Here is an 18,947-nt window from a genome sequence, read left to right as displayed (position 1 = left end):
TAGCATTATATGGTTTCTCAACTCTCACCGTTAGACATTAAGCAATTAATTATATGTTAAGCTGACTCGCCACACGGTGTGGTCCACACCATATCAGTTCAATGACAAATAGAGAACAAATCCAAAAGACAACCAATTCAAATTTTGTAATTATTCAAATGTTAAATTTGAACATCACAATCACAAGGCCACAACAATTTTCTATACAAAAGAATATTTAAAACCAATATTCTTAATCATCACATAGTTACAACCAATACTCTTAAACATGATCACACACTCTACACATCTTTCACTTGGTTACAAACCATCTTTCACTTTATTACAAACAATAACATAAACAAGGCCGTAAAGGAGAACAAAGTCAAAGACTTGCATTAACGGAAGAAATGACTTCTAGTTCAGTCTTTCTCTGTTATTGAGGCAAAAGAAAACAATACAACAATATGAAGCCCAAAAGTAGAAGAGAATAAAGTTATAATGGGCATCACAGTTCATAGGTAGAGTTCTCGCTGGATGTACAAACCACATCCTTTCCTTGATTTAGAACCACAAGTTTAATATCTAAAAATTTACATTCTGAGAGTTTTACATCAACATTCCAACATATCATAAGTTTATCCGCGACTTTGCACCCCGAAAGATATTACATGCAAATGATTTACAATAGTTAGTTCACAAATTATATAAATAGAATGCTAAACACTACAAATTGAAAAAAAAAAATTACCATGATTCATGCATTGGATTAATTTTCTTCCTTAGAATGGTTTTCTGCATCATAAGAATTGTAACATATATTAATTTAAGCACACTACTATGTTAATATGTAAAATAAATTAGATTGAACTATGAACATCATACATTTCATACAAGTTGTGTGCATCACAAATCCAACTCTATGTATGGATTAATGATTCAACATTTTCAGGAATAGTTGAGCATCGATAATCATTAAGAATTCCTCATGACATACTAAATATAGATTCTGAAGCAATTGTAGATACATGAATGGCTAATACATCTCGAGCCATTTTTCATACAATTTCATATTTGTTTTCATTTGTCTTCCACCAAGATAATATGTTGAAGTCTGCAGTAGGTGCAATTTCTTTCATTGGATCAATCAAATATTTGACTAAATCTGTGTGAGCCATTATAGGAGATATAGAGCTAAAGTATGCTTTGAACCCATATTTAGCTGCACTTCTATACTCTTCCGTTGCAATCATGGTACTATTATATGCATTGTTCCTTTGCATATTACTTGTATCACCTTCATCATACATATTTTTGTACTCAGCATACAATTCATGAAGGATGTTCTCCATAACTTCATATTGCATCAAGTCTATCAAAATCGGTAAGCAAATACTTCAAGTATGACAACTTAAACTTATGATTCAAAACAACTACAATTGCAAAGAAAATATTGTAGCTCTTGAAGTATTTGTCAAATTTTTCTTGCATTTTGTATTTCAATGTCCTTATATGTTCATTTGATGTTCAACGATGCCCACACAAATGATGGTAAATGCATAAAATTTTTTCAAAAACAAGTTTAGATGTTACCTACTTAATGGTAGAGAATAAATTTGTTGCATTGTAGAATACCTTTAAGAACTGACATAAATCAGATGTTCTACTTATCCTCAAAAGGCAAACATGCATAATTAGGATCACATGATGTCAAATGTTGAAAGACATCTTTGAATAACAATGCATATCTCAATATTATAAATGCAGAATTCCATCTAATAAGCACAACATAGTTTAAACTTTTTTTTCTTATCCAAACCCATCGCTTAAAAGTATGTAGTCGTTTTTTGTGATCCCCTTACATATTTGACAATGTCAGGAATTTTTGAAAATGTATCATCTATATCATTCATACCATCTTCAACTATGAGATTTATAATATGTGCACCACAACGAATATGAAAGTATTCCCCTCTCAATGGAAATGAAATATTGTTTTTTCTTTCTATGGTTTTTCTTTGTAAACTTATTTCACTATCATTTGCTGAATAGTTATCTGCAGTAATAGAAAATAACTTCAATTGAATTTCCTACTTAGTAGTAATGCACTCTGATAAAATGTCACATATATAACTTCATTATGATGTGAAAGCACATGCATAAAATTAAGTATATGAATGTGCAACTGCCAATTTGTATCAATATATTGGGTTGTCAAGCATAAGTATCTTAATGTCTGTTGTGAAGACCACATATCAGATGTCAATGAAACCTACTGAACGTTATTTAAAACTCCTTGATATCTCTTTTTTCCAGCCTTGAATATTGATTGAACCTCTTTTGTAGGTGTTTTTCTAAAAAATGGAACAAACCTTGAATTGCAAGCCTTTAGAAGATCATTATGATATTCATATGTTGCAAAACTGAAAGGAAGTGCATGCATTATTGTACACTTAGCCATACATTTTCTTATAGTTTCCATATCAAATTTATGTAGACATAAAAAAGTGGCACCGTATTCACTAACTTCAAATGACAAAGTTCATTGTTTTCCATTAGTAATTTGTTTTTCGGCACATGTATCTCTATGTCGTTTTAAGTGGCTCGTACCATTGGAATTATGTCCACCTAATAATTCACGACAATGGTTGCATTTTGCATACTTTTTTCCCTTAAATTGTACTAATGTAAATTCATTTCATACTATTGAAGTTTTTTTTCCTCTTGGATTCAACTTCCTTTTCAGTGGATGAAAAAGATTGATTTTCCTCTATATCTACCATCAAACGATATTCTTAATTCCCAATGCTGGAAGACATAACTTACTATTTAAATGAAATCCAAACAGCCTAAACACATGAAATGATTCAACTTTTGAGCTGAAGAACAAACTAACAAGATTCATATGAGATCATGTATATTAAATCATTCAGTAAATTTTCACTCTATGTAACAAAAACATATGGTAAGAAGGAAATGAAGTATATTTTAGAAGCAGCGATAGATGCCTATCAAATATGAGTGCTCGAAGAGGCTCTTTTGATGTATCTTGAGTAGGTGAAATTTTTTTCACATTAGCATTAACAATATATGTTATTCCCACTCCTTTCGGCACAAAAAAAGAAAGAAAAAGAATATCAGGTCTTTCAATATAGATACTGTAAAAGCAGAATCTGGTATATGAAGATTTTTCCTCATTCTAATATAGCAAAAACTATAGTATGAGGTTTATCGACTTACTCTAGCAATGCTACAATATGTTTGACAAACATATTTGCTTATGTTACTTGACATGTGTGTGTGTATATATATATGTGTCAAGGTTTATATCAAGTTATTAGTAAACAATGTAGCAACATCAAAACAGATTAAATGAGTCAATCCAAGGTTGTCTAATGCTGTCAATAAACAAGATAAGAAACAATGCATTCACAACAGATTGAGAACCAGTGCCTACTTTGATTTGAAAATCTTCAGGAATTCCTTCAACAAATTCAAAGAAACCAAACAATATTGAAGGTTACAAACACCAGCATAAAAACCACAAGTACGCCAGAATATACACAACCATATTCCAAACTCGTATAATCCGATGTTAGGCCAAAAAAACAATACAAAAAAACAAACTGGACAATGGAACAAGTTTCTATAATCATAATGTGCTTCATGAAAACAGCCTTGAGACAAACTGCTTGCAGTTCATGACTAAGAGCATATTCGGGAACCAAACAATTTGAAGATATAGTGTACTTAATGTTTGAATTTAGACAAGCAATATAACTATAGAGAAGGCCTGCACTAGTCATTTCATTCTGGCAACCTTGCACATCATGAAGCTAATGATTCGATCAACTGGTGATCAAGCAAAAATTAAAGTTAAAGGACCAAACATGCTAAGATGACACTGTCTTCTTAGTTTCTTTCGTGTTTCATATATGATTTTCTCTCAATAACATCCAAATTAACCAATCAGTTCCAACATAGAGAAATATTGATGACACTAATTCAGGATCAACGAAACCTTTGAAAATTCGTAGGAGGAGAGTGTAACCCATTCAACAGGTCGACAATTTCTAGGTCTTAGCTTGGATAACTCATATACTTCAAAGAGAAGCCACTGCAACTTAAGTAATTAGAGAAAAATATCACAGATGCAGTCTTTATGTACCGCAAGAATGGAAAGGGTTCAAATGCATAAATTAACAGAAATGATTCAAATCTGCCAAACGGATCCCACTATTATAACTAATCAACTTAGATATTTATCTACCAACATAATATAATAGATAATTTCTATGGAAGATAAAGTCAAGGCTGGCGAGCAGAAATTAACTGGATCAGATTCATTGCATGGCCATGGCATCATCCAACCAAATATAGTTGTTACAGTTGATAAAAGAGATAATGGTGCTGAGAAAGGCAGCTATCAAATACCAGCTCGTGACAATACTCAACTGAAGGAAACAGTGCGGCGACGATGCCAGTGGCTCAACTCGCATAGGCACAACTCTCTTTCTCTTTCCAATGAAAAACGAAAACCCTTACAGCGGCACAGCCTTACTCGTTTTATCTGTTTTAACTTTTTAACATTTCGACCTAACGGGCACCAATGGTGGTGGTGGTGGACCGACAGTGGGGTGATGGTGGCGGTGGTAGACCGACGGTGTGGCGATGGCGGCTGTGGCTTGACTCACACAGGCACAACTCTCTTTCTCTTTCAAATAAAAAACAAAAACCCTTACAACAGCTGTCGTGTTATCTGCTTTAACTTTTTAAGTTTTAACATTTCGACCTAAGGGGGCCCTGACGGGCCAAGTCAAGTAACTCGAGCCCGGCCCATTATGATGTCAGGTCGGGCTGGGCGTAACGGCCAAAAGCCTGACAAGGTTGTTCCTGTACCCGGACCCGGTCCAGTACTAGGCTGGGTACAGGGTACCTGGCCTGACGCCTAGGCTTACATCCTAACAGTCATGCTTCTTCATTTGTCAATTTGATGACAATGACACTAGCTCACTAGGAAGATTGTAAAATTAATTGAATCCACATGAAACAAGCATTTTTATCGCAGCCTAGTGTATGTCTAAACCTAATAATTTACACGTTCATCCTTTCAAATCGTAATTTCACATGTGACCCAACATTCCCTCAACCATTGCAAAATCCAATAAAATATAACATGAGTCAACGCCCCTCCAAAAATAGTCTAAAACTTTCTCCAACATCCACCAACACCCCCTATTTGCTCGCATGAGGGAAAGATGTACTCTTCCAATTGCCAAATCGAAAACGACCCTAAAGAGAGTGAGAATGAGCAAGAGAGATAGGTATGATGAGAGAACAAAGCATTCAATTGAGAAGGAGAGCCAAGACTGAGAGAGATGCGTACGAGAGAGTTCGTGCAAGGAAGTTTGGATGAGAATAAGGGAGCAGGTGAGAGAACGACAGAGGTTCTGACTGAGGGAGAGACATTGTCACAAAAAACGGCGTTTTTTTTAAACGCGTATTAAACGCCGAAAACATCTCCGTCGAATAAAACGGAAATAAGACGCGTTTTTTTTCAAAAAAATGATAAAAAATAAAAAACGTGTATTATACGCGTCTTACACGGTTTTTTAAGACGTGCAACGAGTTTAAAAAAATGGCATAGCATGTAATATTTATAAAAGATTTGGTTTGTTTTAAATCTGATTGCCCCTTTTAATGGCAAAAACGTATTTTTACATAGGAAAAGGGCTTAGGATTAAAATCAATTCCTTTCCTCCTTCTCTTGATTCCTTTCCTCATTGCCTCTCCTAAGCCTGGGCATCGGTCAGGGCTGAGAAAAACCTGGCCCGGCCAGGCCCGACTCCCGCCCTCCGCTCTCCCTCTCCGCTCCCGCTCTCCCTCTCCCTTTCCGTCTCCCTCTCCGCTCCCCCTCTCCCTCTCCTTCTCCGCTTCCCCTCTCCCTCTCTGCTCCCGCTCCCCCTCTCCCTCTCCCTCTCCCTCTTTGCTCCCGCTCCCCCTCTCCCTCTCCCTCTCTGCTCCCGCTCCCCCTCTCCCTCTCTGCTCCCGCTCCCCCTCTCTGCTCCCCCTCTCCCTCCTCCTCTGTCTCGCTTGCCACTCCCCTTCCTCCTTCGTCTCTGTCTCCCTCCTCCTCTGTCTCGCTTGCCACTCCCCTTCCTCCTCCGTCTCTGTCTCCCTCCTCCTCTGTCTCGCTTGCCACTCCCCTTCCTCCTCCGTCTCTGTCTCCCTCCCCCTCCCTCCTCTGTCTCCCTCCCCCTCCTCCTCCTCCATCGGAGGGTGACGGGAGGGCGGGGAAAGGGGGTCAGGAGGGCGGGCCGGGCTAGGCCGGGCGGGGTCCGGGTCGGGCTGAGCGGCCCGACGGGCCGGATCGGGCCAGCCCTTACCCGACCGGGCCGGCCCGATGCCCAGGCCTAGCCTCTCCTCCTTCAGCTGAACGTTTTTCTTTGGAAAGCATCTGCTCATTCAAAGATAGTGAAGAGGAAAGTCACCGGACGGACGAGCGGTGATGGTGAGGGCAGTCGACGGGAGGCTGACAGGAATCGCCGGCGGGCAGAAGTTTTTTCCAGCATTCATTTATTAGTTTCCCCCTTTTCTTGTTGCATTTGATCATTGATTAGTGAAAATCCCTCTTCCTACTAAATATATTTTGCACGAGTGGGTTCAAGTCTTAGCTCGAGGGAACTGCTTGCAATTTGTTTATGGCATAAGGGGAGGCGTTAAGGGCACACATATGGCCATTACTTTTCTAAGTCATAGTAAATTTTGAAGAGATGAAGAAGCCGTCATTTCACTAAAATTATCACAGCCTACGTACTGCCACTGTTTGTTAGCAGTAGTACTCCGTATACTTGTTGAGCTTGAAACTAATATGCATTTTATATGTACTGACATGCACCAATTTGCTATATGATTTTTTTGCTTATCTAGTCATTTTTCAATGTTTTTTTAATTTTTCATTTACTTTTTTTATATAATTATCAGGATTATTTATTTATTTTTTAAAAATTTGCCATCTTTTTTTCGTTTTATTCTCGAGATATATAACTTTGTCGTATTACACATGTTTTCTTCCTCACCATATAATATTTGTACACGTTTTTTGTGACAACGAGGGAGACACACAAGGGAGAGAGAGAGACAGCAATAGAGAGGAAGAGAGAGAGAGAGAGAGAGAGAGAAAGGGAGAGAGAAAAAGAAAAAAAAAACAGACAAAAGGGGGAGAGAGAGAGACAGCAATAGAGAGGAAGAGAGAGAGAGAGAGAGAGAGAAAGGGAGAGAGAAAAAGAAAAAAAAACAGACAAAAGGGGGAGAGAGTAGGGCTGCACAACGAGTCGAGCCAACTCGGGCTCGACTCGAACTCGCTCGAAAAAACTCGGCTCGAGCTCGACTCATTTGTAAACGAGTCGAGTTCGAGCTGAAAATTAAACTCGAAACAATAAACGAGTCGAGTTTGAGTTTTCAAAGCTCGACTCATTTAAACTCGAGTCGGCTCGTTATGTAATATCAATTCATTAGACACACCGGTTCGCGAAACCGGTTTACCGGTTTAGGGTTAAGCATTTTTCTCTTCACTCGTGTTACGTTTAATTTTTCCTCTTTTTCTCTACTACTCTTTAACACACACGTACAACTGCTTTCTGATTGACCACGACAAACTTCTGCTTTCCTTTTGTTATATACTGGTTCGATTTAGTCAATATGCTGTCATCGTACACGAAGCTTGGCCAGAGGGTTTGATTTAATCAATAGTCGATCGTTGTTCATGGAGCTTGACCAGTTCCTCTATGTGCTTGTTCAGCAAAAGAATGTAAACGAAAGATCGGAAGTCCCCGATGGATTTGGTGCCGTGGTCGGGACAAGGATTGGTAGGCAGTCAGTTCTAGTTTTGAATCCTTGAAACGCCAGCTTTCTGAGATATAAAAGGTGAGCCAGTGACGTATAAGTTGAAACATGGTAAGAGCGGCACCTTACGGCACCAACAGACCGTATACCTTAAGAAGACAAGAGGTTGGTTGAGGGGTTTCGACTCTCTTTTAGTGGTAGATAAAATACTGGCTTGTCACACTCATTAGAAAGGAAAGATCGGAGAAAGTTAGTGGTCTTCTCCTTGACGTTGATAATAGACAGCTCTATAAATGATAAGTCAGACATTATTTATTGTATTGAGGTCAATAAAGGCTGCAGTTTATGATGCTAGAAAATGAGGCTACACTTTTGAGGCTTCATTTTCTCTTGTAAAGAAAGAAGCGTTGGAGAAGAAACGATGTCTAAATCTAAAGAGTGTCCTTTCAGATCGACGTTTTTAACTTAAAATTGCTCGTACTTACCTTATGATCAATTTACCAATTTGAAATGGTGCTTAGTAACATATTGATTGTATTTCCTATTGATTTGATTGCCTTAAAATAACATATCCTCCTAAACACACATACACAGAGAGAGAGAGAGAGGTGCATGGATATATTTGTGTTGTTAAATTGTTATTTGTTGGTATTCATTTGAAATATAATGTTCTGCTCATTCAATCTCAACAAGTTTGTTTGAATGTTTTTCTGTTTCACAGTAAAATTTATTGCCGCGTTTGCATTGTGTTCTTTTTTACGAACAAGAATACGGTGTGTTTGGAACATGTATTCCAAGAGAACAATGTTCTTATTATAAATTGATCAATCGAAGGGTGCAATTTAAGCTTGGCCCAAGTGTAGTCGTCCGGACTAAGCTTAGAACAAAATCTAAGATTAGGACCAAAAAAGAATTGGGACTAAGCTGGGTGAGTATGAAATTTTAACATGTTCCTTGCTTTGTTCCTTGTCGTTTCAACTCCCAAATGACGGAAGTTGGTTATGTGCACCGAAAAATGTGCATATGAGTGTACCGTAACCATAGTATCTTCATTAAAATAAAATAAAAAAGATAAAAAAAAGGTTGTGAAAAAGTTGAAAAAGTCTATGATGTCCATTACTTTATAAAGAATTTTAAAAATACTCTCATCCTGTTGTGCACGCAACTTGATTTCTGAAAAGACAGATTTTTTTTTTTCTTTTCGTGGGCTTTTATCTTTTTAAGAAAGGTTAAAATGATTGGGCATCCGGCCGGACCACTGTGAGGTACTCCCCTCGACTAAGGCTTAAGAAAAAGGACTGATAATTGGTTTTTTTACTTTTTATTAATATACATATATATATTATTTTATTACAATTAATTATATTTATATATTCTTTTGTATTTAAAATATATTTTTTAAATTTAATCGGGCCGAGCTGGGTTCGGGCTCGGGTTTTCCAAGTCGAGTCGAGCCCATGTCCGGTTTTTGGATGTCGGGACGAAACGATGCCCAAACTTAGTTGAAACTTGAAAAGAGCAGACGGGACACCTTACTCTTTATAGGGACCAATTGGGTCTAAGTTATAGTATTAAAGCCTAGGTTTTAACCAGTCAGGCCAAGAAAGGATGCAAATGAGCTGGGTTCAAACCACCAGCGGAGCCGAATTTTTTTATTTTTGTGGGGGTACTCATTCAATGTCATTAATTTTTTCAGAGCATTTATATGTATAACAACCAAATATATCAAGACATTAACATATACATTAAACTAATTTTGTGAGGTTGGTGCAGACAACTACCTACAGCAGCCATCATGTGGCTCCGCCATTGGACTTCAGATTGGACAGAGAGTACCTTCTTGCACATAGCAGCCAAGCCCAACCTTGAGTTGGGTTCCGAAAACTTGGACAAAGTTGGAGTTAGAGACCTCGTACTGTGGCCCATACTTTCAACTTCAGCAAATCTAGAAAGAATAAAAGGAATACAATCCACCACCCGAAAGCGAGCTCGAACACCCTTAATTCCATTTGCTTGGTTTTAGGGTCTTGAGCTGCATCCATATTAGCTATAGTAGCGATGCAATTACAATGCCCAAAGGGCACCCATAATTTTTTTTTTCAAAATTTGAAGAGTGTGAACCATTTAAAATCATGAGTTCTTAGCGGGCATTCTTATCAAGTCAAAGTCCATGAACATATCGAATTTTGCGAGAATCTGGAGCCCAGTCTGTGCTAGACCGAGTCAGGCCTTGGACAGCCCGAGCCAGCCGTGTGGGTCCTTAACAATAAATGGTCCGATCTTGGCGGGCCGCCGTGGGCACAACGATTTTGAAGCTTTAATTTCAAGGAAAAGGGTTGGATTGATGGTATGCACAAGCTTGCACAGCTGGCGCCTTACCACCCCGAAGACTTTGACTTGGCACGGTCAGAAAGACTTTTATGTTAACGGCGATATTTTGCTCGTTTTTATCAGCTCGTATCGGTCAACAAGCACCGAGACTGCTTCTCACGCCAACAGCGAAGGGTCCGGTGCCCATTTAGATCCAGATCCAGATCCGGTTCTTTCTGGCTTGGATTGTGGGCATGGAAGTTGGTAGTGGGCAAGTAAAATGAATCGGATTTAGAAGAGCTAAGTATACAGGATTAATCCAGAAAAGCTGTAGATTCCAAGTCCTCCTTTCTGAATCCGATCCAGCGCCCAAAGTAAATAAAATCCAACTCATTCTTATCTGAACCAAGTTGTACCAGATCCAAATTTTAGCCAAACAACGGCTAGAGGCAGGAAATGGCCAAGCCGACTCAAATTCACAGCCAATATGAGTTGGGTCCGACCCGGAATAGAAAAAGACTTTAGGTGTAATTATTTGTGACGTGTAGAAGTTTGAAGGGGAATACTTATTGGCAGGAGAGGAAGCAGCGTTGGCGGGGTCAAAGCTAACCGGCAGCCACGGTTCATGCTGGAAATTGGATTTTATAGAGACCCTCTTCTTCCATAAGAGCGTAGACATTCAAGTCTTTCAACTCGTCTCTCATTCGTGATTTGAGTTCGCTCCCTCTCCCTCTCCCTCTCCCTCTCCCTCTCTCTGCATTTTCTTCTCTGCTTGATTTGAGCAGTGAAGAAGCAGAAGAGCCGTTCTTCTTTTCTTCGTCTTTCTCATTCTTTGGTTCGTCCGATCGAAGGCGTGAAGAAAGAACTGGTTTCTGCTTGTTGGTGCTCCTGTAATGGCGGTAAGTTTCTGCTAAGGCTTTCTAAAGGTGGTCAGCTTTGGATTTAGGACTGCAATTCTGCATTTCTCTTTCCGTCTTTTGAACTGGTTTGTTTGGTGTTCTCTGAATTGTCTGTTTCCTTTATGTTTAATTGAGACTATTTCTTAAGAGAAATTGATGTTTCGAATTCAGAAAAATAATTGTTAGTTTCTTTTTTTATTTGAGTGGTCTAATTCCGACTGCTGGAGAGGATGCCCGTTCTGTTGTTCTGTTCTTGAAAATATAAAGACTGGAAGGTTTCTTTCTTTCCTTTCTTTTTCTGTTGTTAGAACTAGAGAGGGAGAGACGTTGGTTTCCGACATTTCGTGTGCTATTTACCGTAGCTCAAGTTTTCATCTCCAAATATTTGAGAATCTCAAGAAATAACTGTTCCTCTTCCGGATACTGGTAAAGGTGGTGCATATTGTGGAGGCGCATCCTTTTCTTCTTTATTCTTGTGACAACAAAGATGGTATGAATGGATTCTATTTGATACGACCAAGCTTAGGCTTTCAGTAATGACCAACTGAACATATGTTTTGACCGCCTCTTTGAGCTTAGGTCCGCAAGATCTTTTCCCATTCTTCCTCCTGCAAATGATACAAGTGACCACCAGAGCCTGATATGATGGTGACTGTTGAATTTTTATCTGATACAACCACATTATATATTTTCAAATAAATGTCCCTGTTTCACATTCAAATTCTTGTTATGTGCTGGTTCTTTGAATCTTGAAGGCTGATTTAGTAGTTCACAGCAGTTTATAGCATGTTTGATGAAAGATTATAACAGTTAACCTGTAAACGGAGAAAAGGTGATAATCTTCCCCACAGAAGACCAGGGGCATGGGTAGCTTGTGACTTTGATGGAACATCACAAGTTCGAATATGACAAGGCTGCTTTTGCACTATGTTTGACAGCTTCTGATTTCAGATCCGAGGCTGATCTGAGATCCACTCTACGTGAAATCCGCTGTTTGAAAACAAGCAGTGAACTAAATAAATCATGAATCCGAAATCCAACACCTTTGGTTTCAATCTAACCACGGGTTGTTGGGTCGTATGCAAAACTGAACGTCATTCTTCAACTTTGGTGTGCTTTGAATCCTGACCTTGACCAAAAGATAGGTTCAATTTGGTCCAGACAGACACCAAGGGCTTTGGCTGCTCTGGCGGATCTATGGGTGTTTCAAACGTGACTGCTCGTCGAATGACATGCCCAGACCCCACCGTGCCAACCCCCTTGGCTCTACCATAATGGTTGATGAGAGTCTCCTAATAATGCTCTTGACTGTTGACGACTGTAGATCAATGTAACTTTTTGGCTTTCAATTTAGCATTGCTAGGCATGTTTCGGTCCTAACTAGCTTGATCAGGCAGAAAGAAAGAAACTATATTTGGGGAAATCTTAAAAAGTAAAATATGTTAGTCGTGGTAATCTTGCTCAATATCTATTTGTTTTATCTAGTTCCGAGAACTTTTTTGCTTTGTTCAATTATTTGAAGCTATCCCAGTATCCTGCTTTTACTTTTTATTGCCTCTTTGCGAAGTAAAAGATAGAATGCCTTGATACTAGTTATGTAGAATGCCTTGATACTAGTTGTGGGCATTGCCAGGATACAAATTTTTGGAGCTTAATTATAGAACATTTTCACGTTTGCAGTTCATGGCTCCATCTTTCACCTGTTTCTGTCTTTCCTCCGCTTCTGAATTCTGATTACTGCTGCTCTAGATGTTTGTATGTTTAATTCGTGGCCTTGAAAGTATATACCAACTGTCCTATTCGTATCCTTGTGTTTTTGGAAGATGTGTGTCTTTAGAACTTTTCATGTCATTGGCGAGTGCCTGGGGCCAACTCTGCCGAATGGCTTGCTCTGCTTTTGCTTCTCTAAGCATAATAAGAACAGATGGCAGGATCGATCCCATCTACTTATATTCAATAGGTTCGATTTTGTGACTCTGGCAGAACGTCCCACAATTCGGCAACTGGTCAAGTGGAGATCAAGTACCTTACACTGTATGTTTTGAAAAAGCACGGAAACGAAGAGGTGGGCCGCTGGTTAATCCAAACGATCCACGTGAAAATCCCAGTGCATTTGGGGAAGCACCTCAGGTTCCCGACTGCGCTGCTCCAAATGATCACCACGAAAATCCTGGTGCATTTGTTGCAGCTCCTCCAGCAGCTCCTGTTCCTAAGCATGATCCCTTGCGAAGTGCAGAGGCACTCAGAAAGCCAACAGATTTTCCTGGGCAGCTCGATCGCGGTGGAACTACGGCTTCTGATTTGGCGAAGCGAGGAAAGAGAGAAAATGGAGGAGGTGATAGGACTGCTGGCTATGCATCTCCTCAACCATATCATGAAGAAAGAGTTTACCGTAGGGATAGTGCTTCTGAGACAAAGAATTCCACCGATGGAGGGCCGCGCTTGAAAAACAGATCAGCTGTTCGAGCCGACAATGTAAGATTTCTGCTCAGCCTTGCTCACTTGCAGTTGCAAACAAATTGATGATATAACAGAACACATAGATGAAGCCTCCTTGATGTTGTGGAATTTGAACTGTTCTCAGGTGGGAACAGGTCCTGCTATCCCAAAATTCGGAGCTTGGAACGAGGCAGATCCTTCTGCATCTGCGGGATATACTGGCATCTTTGACCAAGTGAGGGTGGACAGGCTGGGCGGCACAACAGGAGCTCGGAGAGCTCCTGCAATTACAGTAAAGACACCAGATCATTATGCCGCGACCCCGAGGCAGGAAGTTCGTAGATCTTGGGTAAGCAAAAGGAAAAAACAAAACCCTCTTCATTCTTTTCTACTGCCATTTTCTCCCACTAAACTTTTTCTTAATCTGCAGATCCACCGTTGCTTTGGCATGTGACAAGAAGGCCTGATGCAGACTGTATATAGCTTTCAAAGACCATTTATATTGAAGACAAAAATTCATTTTTTTGCTCTACTTTGCGCAAGTGCTGAAATAGTCTTGGTGTTGGTTTGAAAGAGAGAATGTACCTAGGATAATTGGTGTATACTTTGCTTACTGTCGCTACATTTAAAAGATTGTATTTCTGGTACCATCTTCCTATGAGTTGATACCCATAGTTGCTTGCAATAATCTAGTTCGAGTTCGTAATTTTAGAGCATCCTTAGTCATTGAGGGCACAACTTAATGGTCAGCTTTGCAGAAGATGCTCAGGAAAAAAAAAAACCCATGTGCTTTATTGGATCACACAAATGCAAGCTCAACCCACAAAACTCAGTTCACAATTCCGGATCCACTCCTTCATGCTATGAAAACAACAATGTGCTGAGGCTACAGCCTTAAATCCTTATGTTATGTGCTTCATAGATAGCTATTCCAATTGTTTATTAACGAACCATGAAGACAAGCATGAGGGCTCCTACTGTGAAAAGTGACCTGCAGGTTGTTTCCACCATATTATTTTACGGAATCGTCTTGGTTCTCTGAATAGAAATGACAGTCAAGGATGTGAGGCTTGCGTTTTCATCCTTGAATTAATGATATCAGATATGACATCATGTTTTGGGATGAATGGTATCTGCATAGAATATATTAATGAATGATAATATGGGATATGGTAATCTCAGTCAACTGGTGATGAAAAGGACAAAATCTGAACTATCTAAGCTTTCTCAAAGGCAAGGCTTCATTGAACAGCTTCCCAAGCTCTGTCGCTTCCATTTTCAGCCCTCCCAGAATGTCCATCTCCTCCTCACTGAGCTCCTTGAGGAAAAATTCTTCATCCTCTCTCAGTACCTTAAAACCCTCTGCCAGCCGCTGGAACAAGCTCATTTCAGTCTTTCTCACCTTCTCAACCTCCCCTTCTAGCTCTTCAACCTCCTGTACGATGGTTTTCTCTCCCTCCTCTATCTTCTTCTCCAGCCTCTCCACAAGAGGTGGCTCAGGGCCACATGTGTTGTCTGTCCTAATGAACTTCTTGAAGTCTAAGCCCACTCTGCTGGCTGCCATTTCTAGTTCAGGAATAATTTTGTCTGGTAAAACCTTACTTCTTGTGTACACAACAGCGCCCCCATATCCATCCCATGCATCATTTCTACCTCTATAGTACACAAATATATAGTCATCTGGCTTATCTTCTACCTTGGATGACAGAATGTACCTGCAAAAACAGTTGATATTTTCCTGAGGTTTGCTGTGGAGTCAAAATCTGAGGACAAGAAAGGCTTTTAATACAATACAACTGAATATTCAGTTAGTTACCAATCATCTTCATAATGAAGAAACTCGTTGTTGTGATTATAAAGGATCCCAGGTTGCATCGGGTCTTGCACAAATCTTTGCTTAGTTGATCGGGTGAAGAAGCCACCATCTGGGGTTTTTATCCGCCATGTCAAGTCCCCAATTAGTTTCTCCGATTCAGGCTGGAATTCATGAAGTTGACAATCAAAAGTGTCAAAGGTAGGATTCAGTCCACTGCTTATGTACCACTTCCCTCTGAAATCAGCAATATTGAAGCTCCTAACAAGTGCAGAGGGATCTGGGACAGGGAATTCCCCAACATCCATCTTCCGGGGCACACATTTCTTGCGTGAGACAGCACACTCATTGAATTGATCTACAACAGTATTCTCAAACAAATCTCCGCATTTAATCTGCAAGCATCAACTACACAAAAGAAACTTATTAACTGCAGAACACTAAAATTTCAATCTTAGTAGACACAGGATGGCGTTCAAATATATGGCGAACTATAACAACTAGGTTCCTCAGTCAACACCCAAGACCCAGCCTTCCAGAAACAGGCATCAGGTTAAGACACAATAAAGTACCCTTTTGAACATTAATTATCTCACGAGTCATCATATAGATCATATTACCAACCTGACACTCAGTTTCATCAGGTCGATTGTTGCATGTTTGAAGGCAAGCTATATTTGCTGCACAAGCTGGATTTGCAATGCAGGAAGCCAATTCCAATCTGCAACAAGAGACCACGAATCTCATTGAACCATTATCCTATGCAAGTAGGAAGTAAGAACCGACATCTCCATTAAGTTAGGTTTTAGGCAAGGCATACTCCTAATTTCATTTAGGATTTCAGTTAAATGTGATGCTAAATGACTAATTTGTTTTCTATACTGAGAAAAGCCTCCTATATTCTAGGGCTGCAGACATGTTGAATACAAGGCATGGAGGATTCACAATTTATTGCTGAACCAAATAGAGATCTTCACTCTCACAGTAGCTGATCTGAAAAAATCTGTAACATGAATCCTGCCTGGTGAATCAACTTTTGGTTGTTTAAGCCATCCATGGACATCCTTCTTCTAGAAGATGGTACATTCCAATCAACGTATAAAGTATTGCATGAATCTGTTCCCATTTTATCAAATATAGGACACAGTTCTATCATCTAGGATACATTATAGGACAACCTATCTAACTGTACCACTCTTCTTAAGCCCCTTGTTGGGGAAAATGAGAGAGAAGACTGTTTCCTGACTAGTTACACAAAAGCACATTTAAAACAGCCAGCAATTAAGAAGTGCATACCTGCACTCCTTCAACAGGCAAGCACATGTCTTAAGTGCATCAACTGCATCAGCTGATGGAATAAACAGTAGAGTAAATGTCAAAAATCCAGCTGCCATCATGAGAGGTAGATGAGTCCATTCCTTAAATGGATCTAATAGAAATTTCACCAAAGGTTGGTGTTTCTCATGTACCTGTGAAATATCAAAGGCATCAGAAAAAGCCAACTTCTTTACTAGCAAAATGATTAACACCAAAATGCCAAAACATATAGCATATCACTTCCATAGTTGCAGCCTGTACTTACCTCAAAAGAGTCGGAACCATACGTGCTTGCCTTGGAATTCCTAGTTACATGCATACGCATTACTCTACTTTGAAGAAGTGCTTTTCTATAAGCCCCATATGAGTTAGACCACACGCAGATCCTAGGGGAACCACTTGATGGCTGCAGGTTCATCTTCATAAAGTCCCGTTGGAAATGTGCCCTTCCAAAACTTCTACTGACTCCTGTAGTGATCGACTCACAAAGTATGTGAACACCATCCTCACGAGAAAGGTAAGTTGGATATGCAAATGTTCCCATATATGGCAGTTCAATTCCAGATTACAACCTGTATTTGATCAAAGAAAGTTAGTCTGACATAAAATACAACCCAAACAAGATTCAAACAGCTTTCTCCTCTAACATAAAGCATCAAATAATTTCAAAATAACCATTGCTCAATAAGCTATTACCCAAAATTAGGTTATAATTATGTAATTGTTGCAACTTATTTAGATCTGTTTCAGTTTACTGTTTGCTAGAATTTCAAACCATGGCCTGCCCAGTAAAGAATAGCACATTATAATAGGTTAATGCCATTAGGCTCATATAAAGTTTGAAGATGCAGAAACTACACTTAAATTTTGTCTGCATTTCCTGTTTGTCATGTGCTACATATTTCCTTGAATGAAATAGGTAATTACTTCGGAAAAACAATACCTACCTCAACTTATATAATAGAAATACAAAAGTGAAAGATACTTATTTCCATTCTACTAGACATTGGACATTCAGTCAGCAAACCATATACATCAGAGCTCCAGCAAAACTGTTTGGATGGACTCATCTCCCACAGCAAACTCATTATTATGAAGAAAATTGTTGAGCAGTACTGTAATTTCTAGATATAAGGCAAATCTTGGGTGAATTGGATGTGCCCTGCTGGTAAGAAAACACATTTCCACACATTTAACTCACGTCAAGAAAGAGCTAATACCATCAAATTACTGTTGACAATACTAACCTGGAACCAAAATAGGAAATTTACGAAGATAATACTATTTTAGCATGACTGTGAATAGGAATATATGAAGCTAAGTTGCGTTACTAGGCTAAAATTTTTCCACGAATCCACTGAAATTTAAAGAATAAAGATGGATTCACAACTGTAATTTTAACATTTACGTGTATATGAGTGTGTATGCGTGTCGGTGCAGGCTCCTATGACTTATCATGAATGTTAATCAATTGACACTATAAGCACCTTTAACATCAGCAGAAATTGCATGTTAAATACGTTGAAAGAAATCCATGGTTGGAAGTTGAAACGCCTTCATAAGAGCCATAAAGTTTATTTCCAATACCATGGAAGCCCAGAGACATTCCAAAAAATTCTTAAACTTGTCACAAAAACTTCCTCTGTCCATTGGCACGAAAAACCTTTACGTCATTTGAAGTAAATTGCAAATGAAAACGAATTTTAACAAGTAACAACAACTTATGCAAGGAGATCATATTTAACAATACTCCAGTAAGCAACGCATGTTAATCATCAACACCTCTGTAATCCAACTAAACCGACCGGAACTTACACTGAACCAATGAAGATGAAAAGAAAAAGAAATCTACACGCCCGAAATCTCAGTTACTAAAATGCTAGGAATTCCTATCCCCTGAAGAGACCCAGCCTGGTGTAAAGAACCGATAAAAGTTCGACCCCGTTCTCAGTAACAATTCATGAAAACTTCAATTGATTCGTTATCAGATAAGACTCCCTTCCTCCCTCTACTGAAACCTTTCCTTCTCCAAAAAGAAGTTACGAAAGGTCAAGCTGAACACCCAAAAACCGCATGAAAATCGAGAGAAAAAAATGTTCTCATCGTTTTCGCAGCATAGAAAAAACAGAGAAAGTCAAAACATACGATGAAAACGAAACATACAGCAACGCTGAAGAAAGAAAGGCGAAACGAACTGAACTAACCTCAGGATAGAGAAAGGGAGAGAGAAGCAGGGGTTGGGTAAGGCTGAGAGACGATAAGAGGAGTGAAGAGGAGCAAGAAAATCGTGTGGAGGGAACGCCATCGACGTAAAATCCCCTCTCTCCCTCATCGACATTGATAGG

At 39.2% G+C, this 18,947-nt stretch overlaps 2 protein-coding genes across 5 annotated transcripts; one reads left to right on the top strand and one right to left on the bottom strand.

Moving 5' to 3' along the window:
• Positions 1 to 10,773: 10,773 nt before the first annotated feature.
• Positions 10,774 to 14,122, top strand: LOC116250640 (RPM1-interacting protein 4-like). The gene is made up of 4 exons (XM_031624429.2): positions 10,774 to 11,033; positions 13,017 to 13,508; positions 13,618 to 13,821; positions 13,903 to 14,122. Exons 1-4 carry the CDS (start codon positions 11,028 to 11,030, stop codon positions 13,924 to 13,926), a joined length of 726 nt encoding a protein of 241 aa, XP_031480289.1. The 5' UTR covers positions 10,774 to 11,027; the 3' UTR covers positions 13,927 to 14,122.
• Positions 14,123 to 14,240: 118 nt separating this feature from the next.
• Positions 14,241 to 18,945, bottom strand: LOC116250639 (violaxanthin de-epoxidase, chloroplastic). 4 transcript variants are annotated; one of them, XM_031624426.2, is made up of 6 exons: positions 18,807 to 18,945; positions 16,868 to 17,174; positions 16,582 to 16,754; positions 15,910 to 16,006; positions 15,289 to 15,680; positions 14,241 to 15,187 (listed from the first exon to the last, which is right to left on the bottom strand). In XM_031624426.2, the coding sequence occupies exons 2-6, from the start codon at positions 17,144 to 17,146 to the stop codon at positions 14,686 to 14,688; spliced, it is 1,443 nt and encodes a 480-aa protein (XP_031480286.1). In that variant the 5' UTR covers positions 17,147 to 17,174; positions 18,807 to 18,945; the 3' UTR covers positions 14,241 to 14,685. The 4 variants fall into 4 exon arrangements, with proteins under 4 accessions (XP_031480286.1, XP_049932854.1, XP_031480287.1 ...); XM_050076897.1 differs by lacking the exon at positions 18,807 to 18,945 and adding an exon at positions 18,748 to 18,793; XM_031624427.2 differs by lacking the exon at positions 18,807 to 18,945 and adding an exon at positions 18,766 to 18,789.
• Positions 18,946 to 18,947: the final 2 nt, after the last annotated feature.

The sequence above is a fragment of the Nymphaea colorata genome, chromosome 3 (assembly GCF_008831285.2).
Source record: "Nymphaea colorata isolate Beijing-Zhang1983 chromosome 3, ASM883128v2, whole genome shotgun sequence".
Lineage (NCBI taxonomy): Eukaryota > Viridiplantae > Streptophyta > Magnoliopsida > Nymphaeales > Nymphaeaceae > Nymphaea > Nymphaea colorata.
Note: the sequence above shows the minus strand (reverse complement) of the source record. Positions and strands in the feature narration are given on the sequence as shown.

Coding starts and splice junctions, on each gene's coding strand:
- LOC116250640 (XM_031624429.2), top strand. Junction 13,509..13,617: donor CAGCTGTTCGAGCCGACAAT/GTAAGATTTCTG, acceptor AACTGTTCTCAG/GTGGGAACAGGTCCTGCTAT. Junction 13,822..13,902: donor AGGAAGTTCGTAGATCTTGG/GTAAGCAAAAGG, acceptor CTTAATCTGCAG/ATCCACCGTTGCTTTGGCAT.
- LOC116250639 (XM_031624426.2), bottom strand. CDS start 17,146: ATGGGAACATTTGCATATCCAACTTACCTTTCTCGTGAGGATGGTGTT. Junction 16,007..16,581: donor TGCCTGTTGAAGGAGTGCAG/GTATGCACTTCT, acceptor CTCTTGTTGCAG/ATTGGAATTGGCTTCCTGCA. Junction 15,681..15,909: donor CTGATGAAACTGAGTGTCAG/GTTGGTAATATG, acceptor TGATGCTTGCAG/ATTAAATGCGGAGATTTGTT.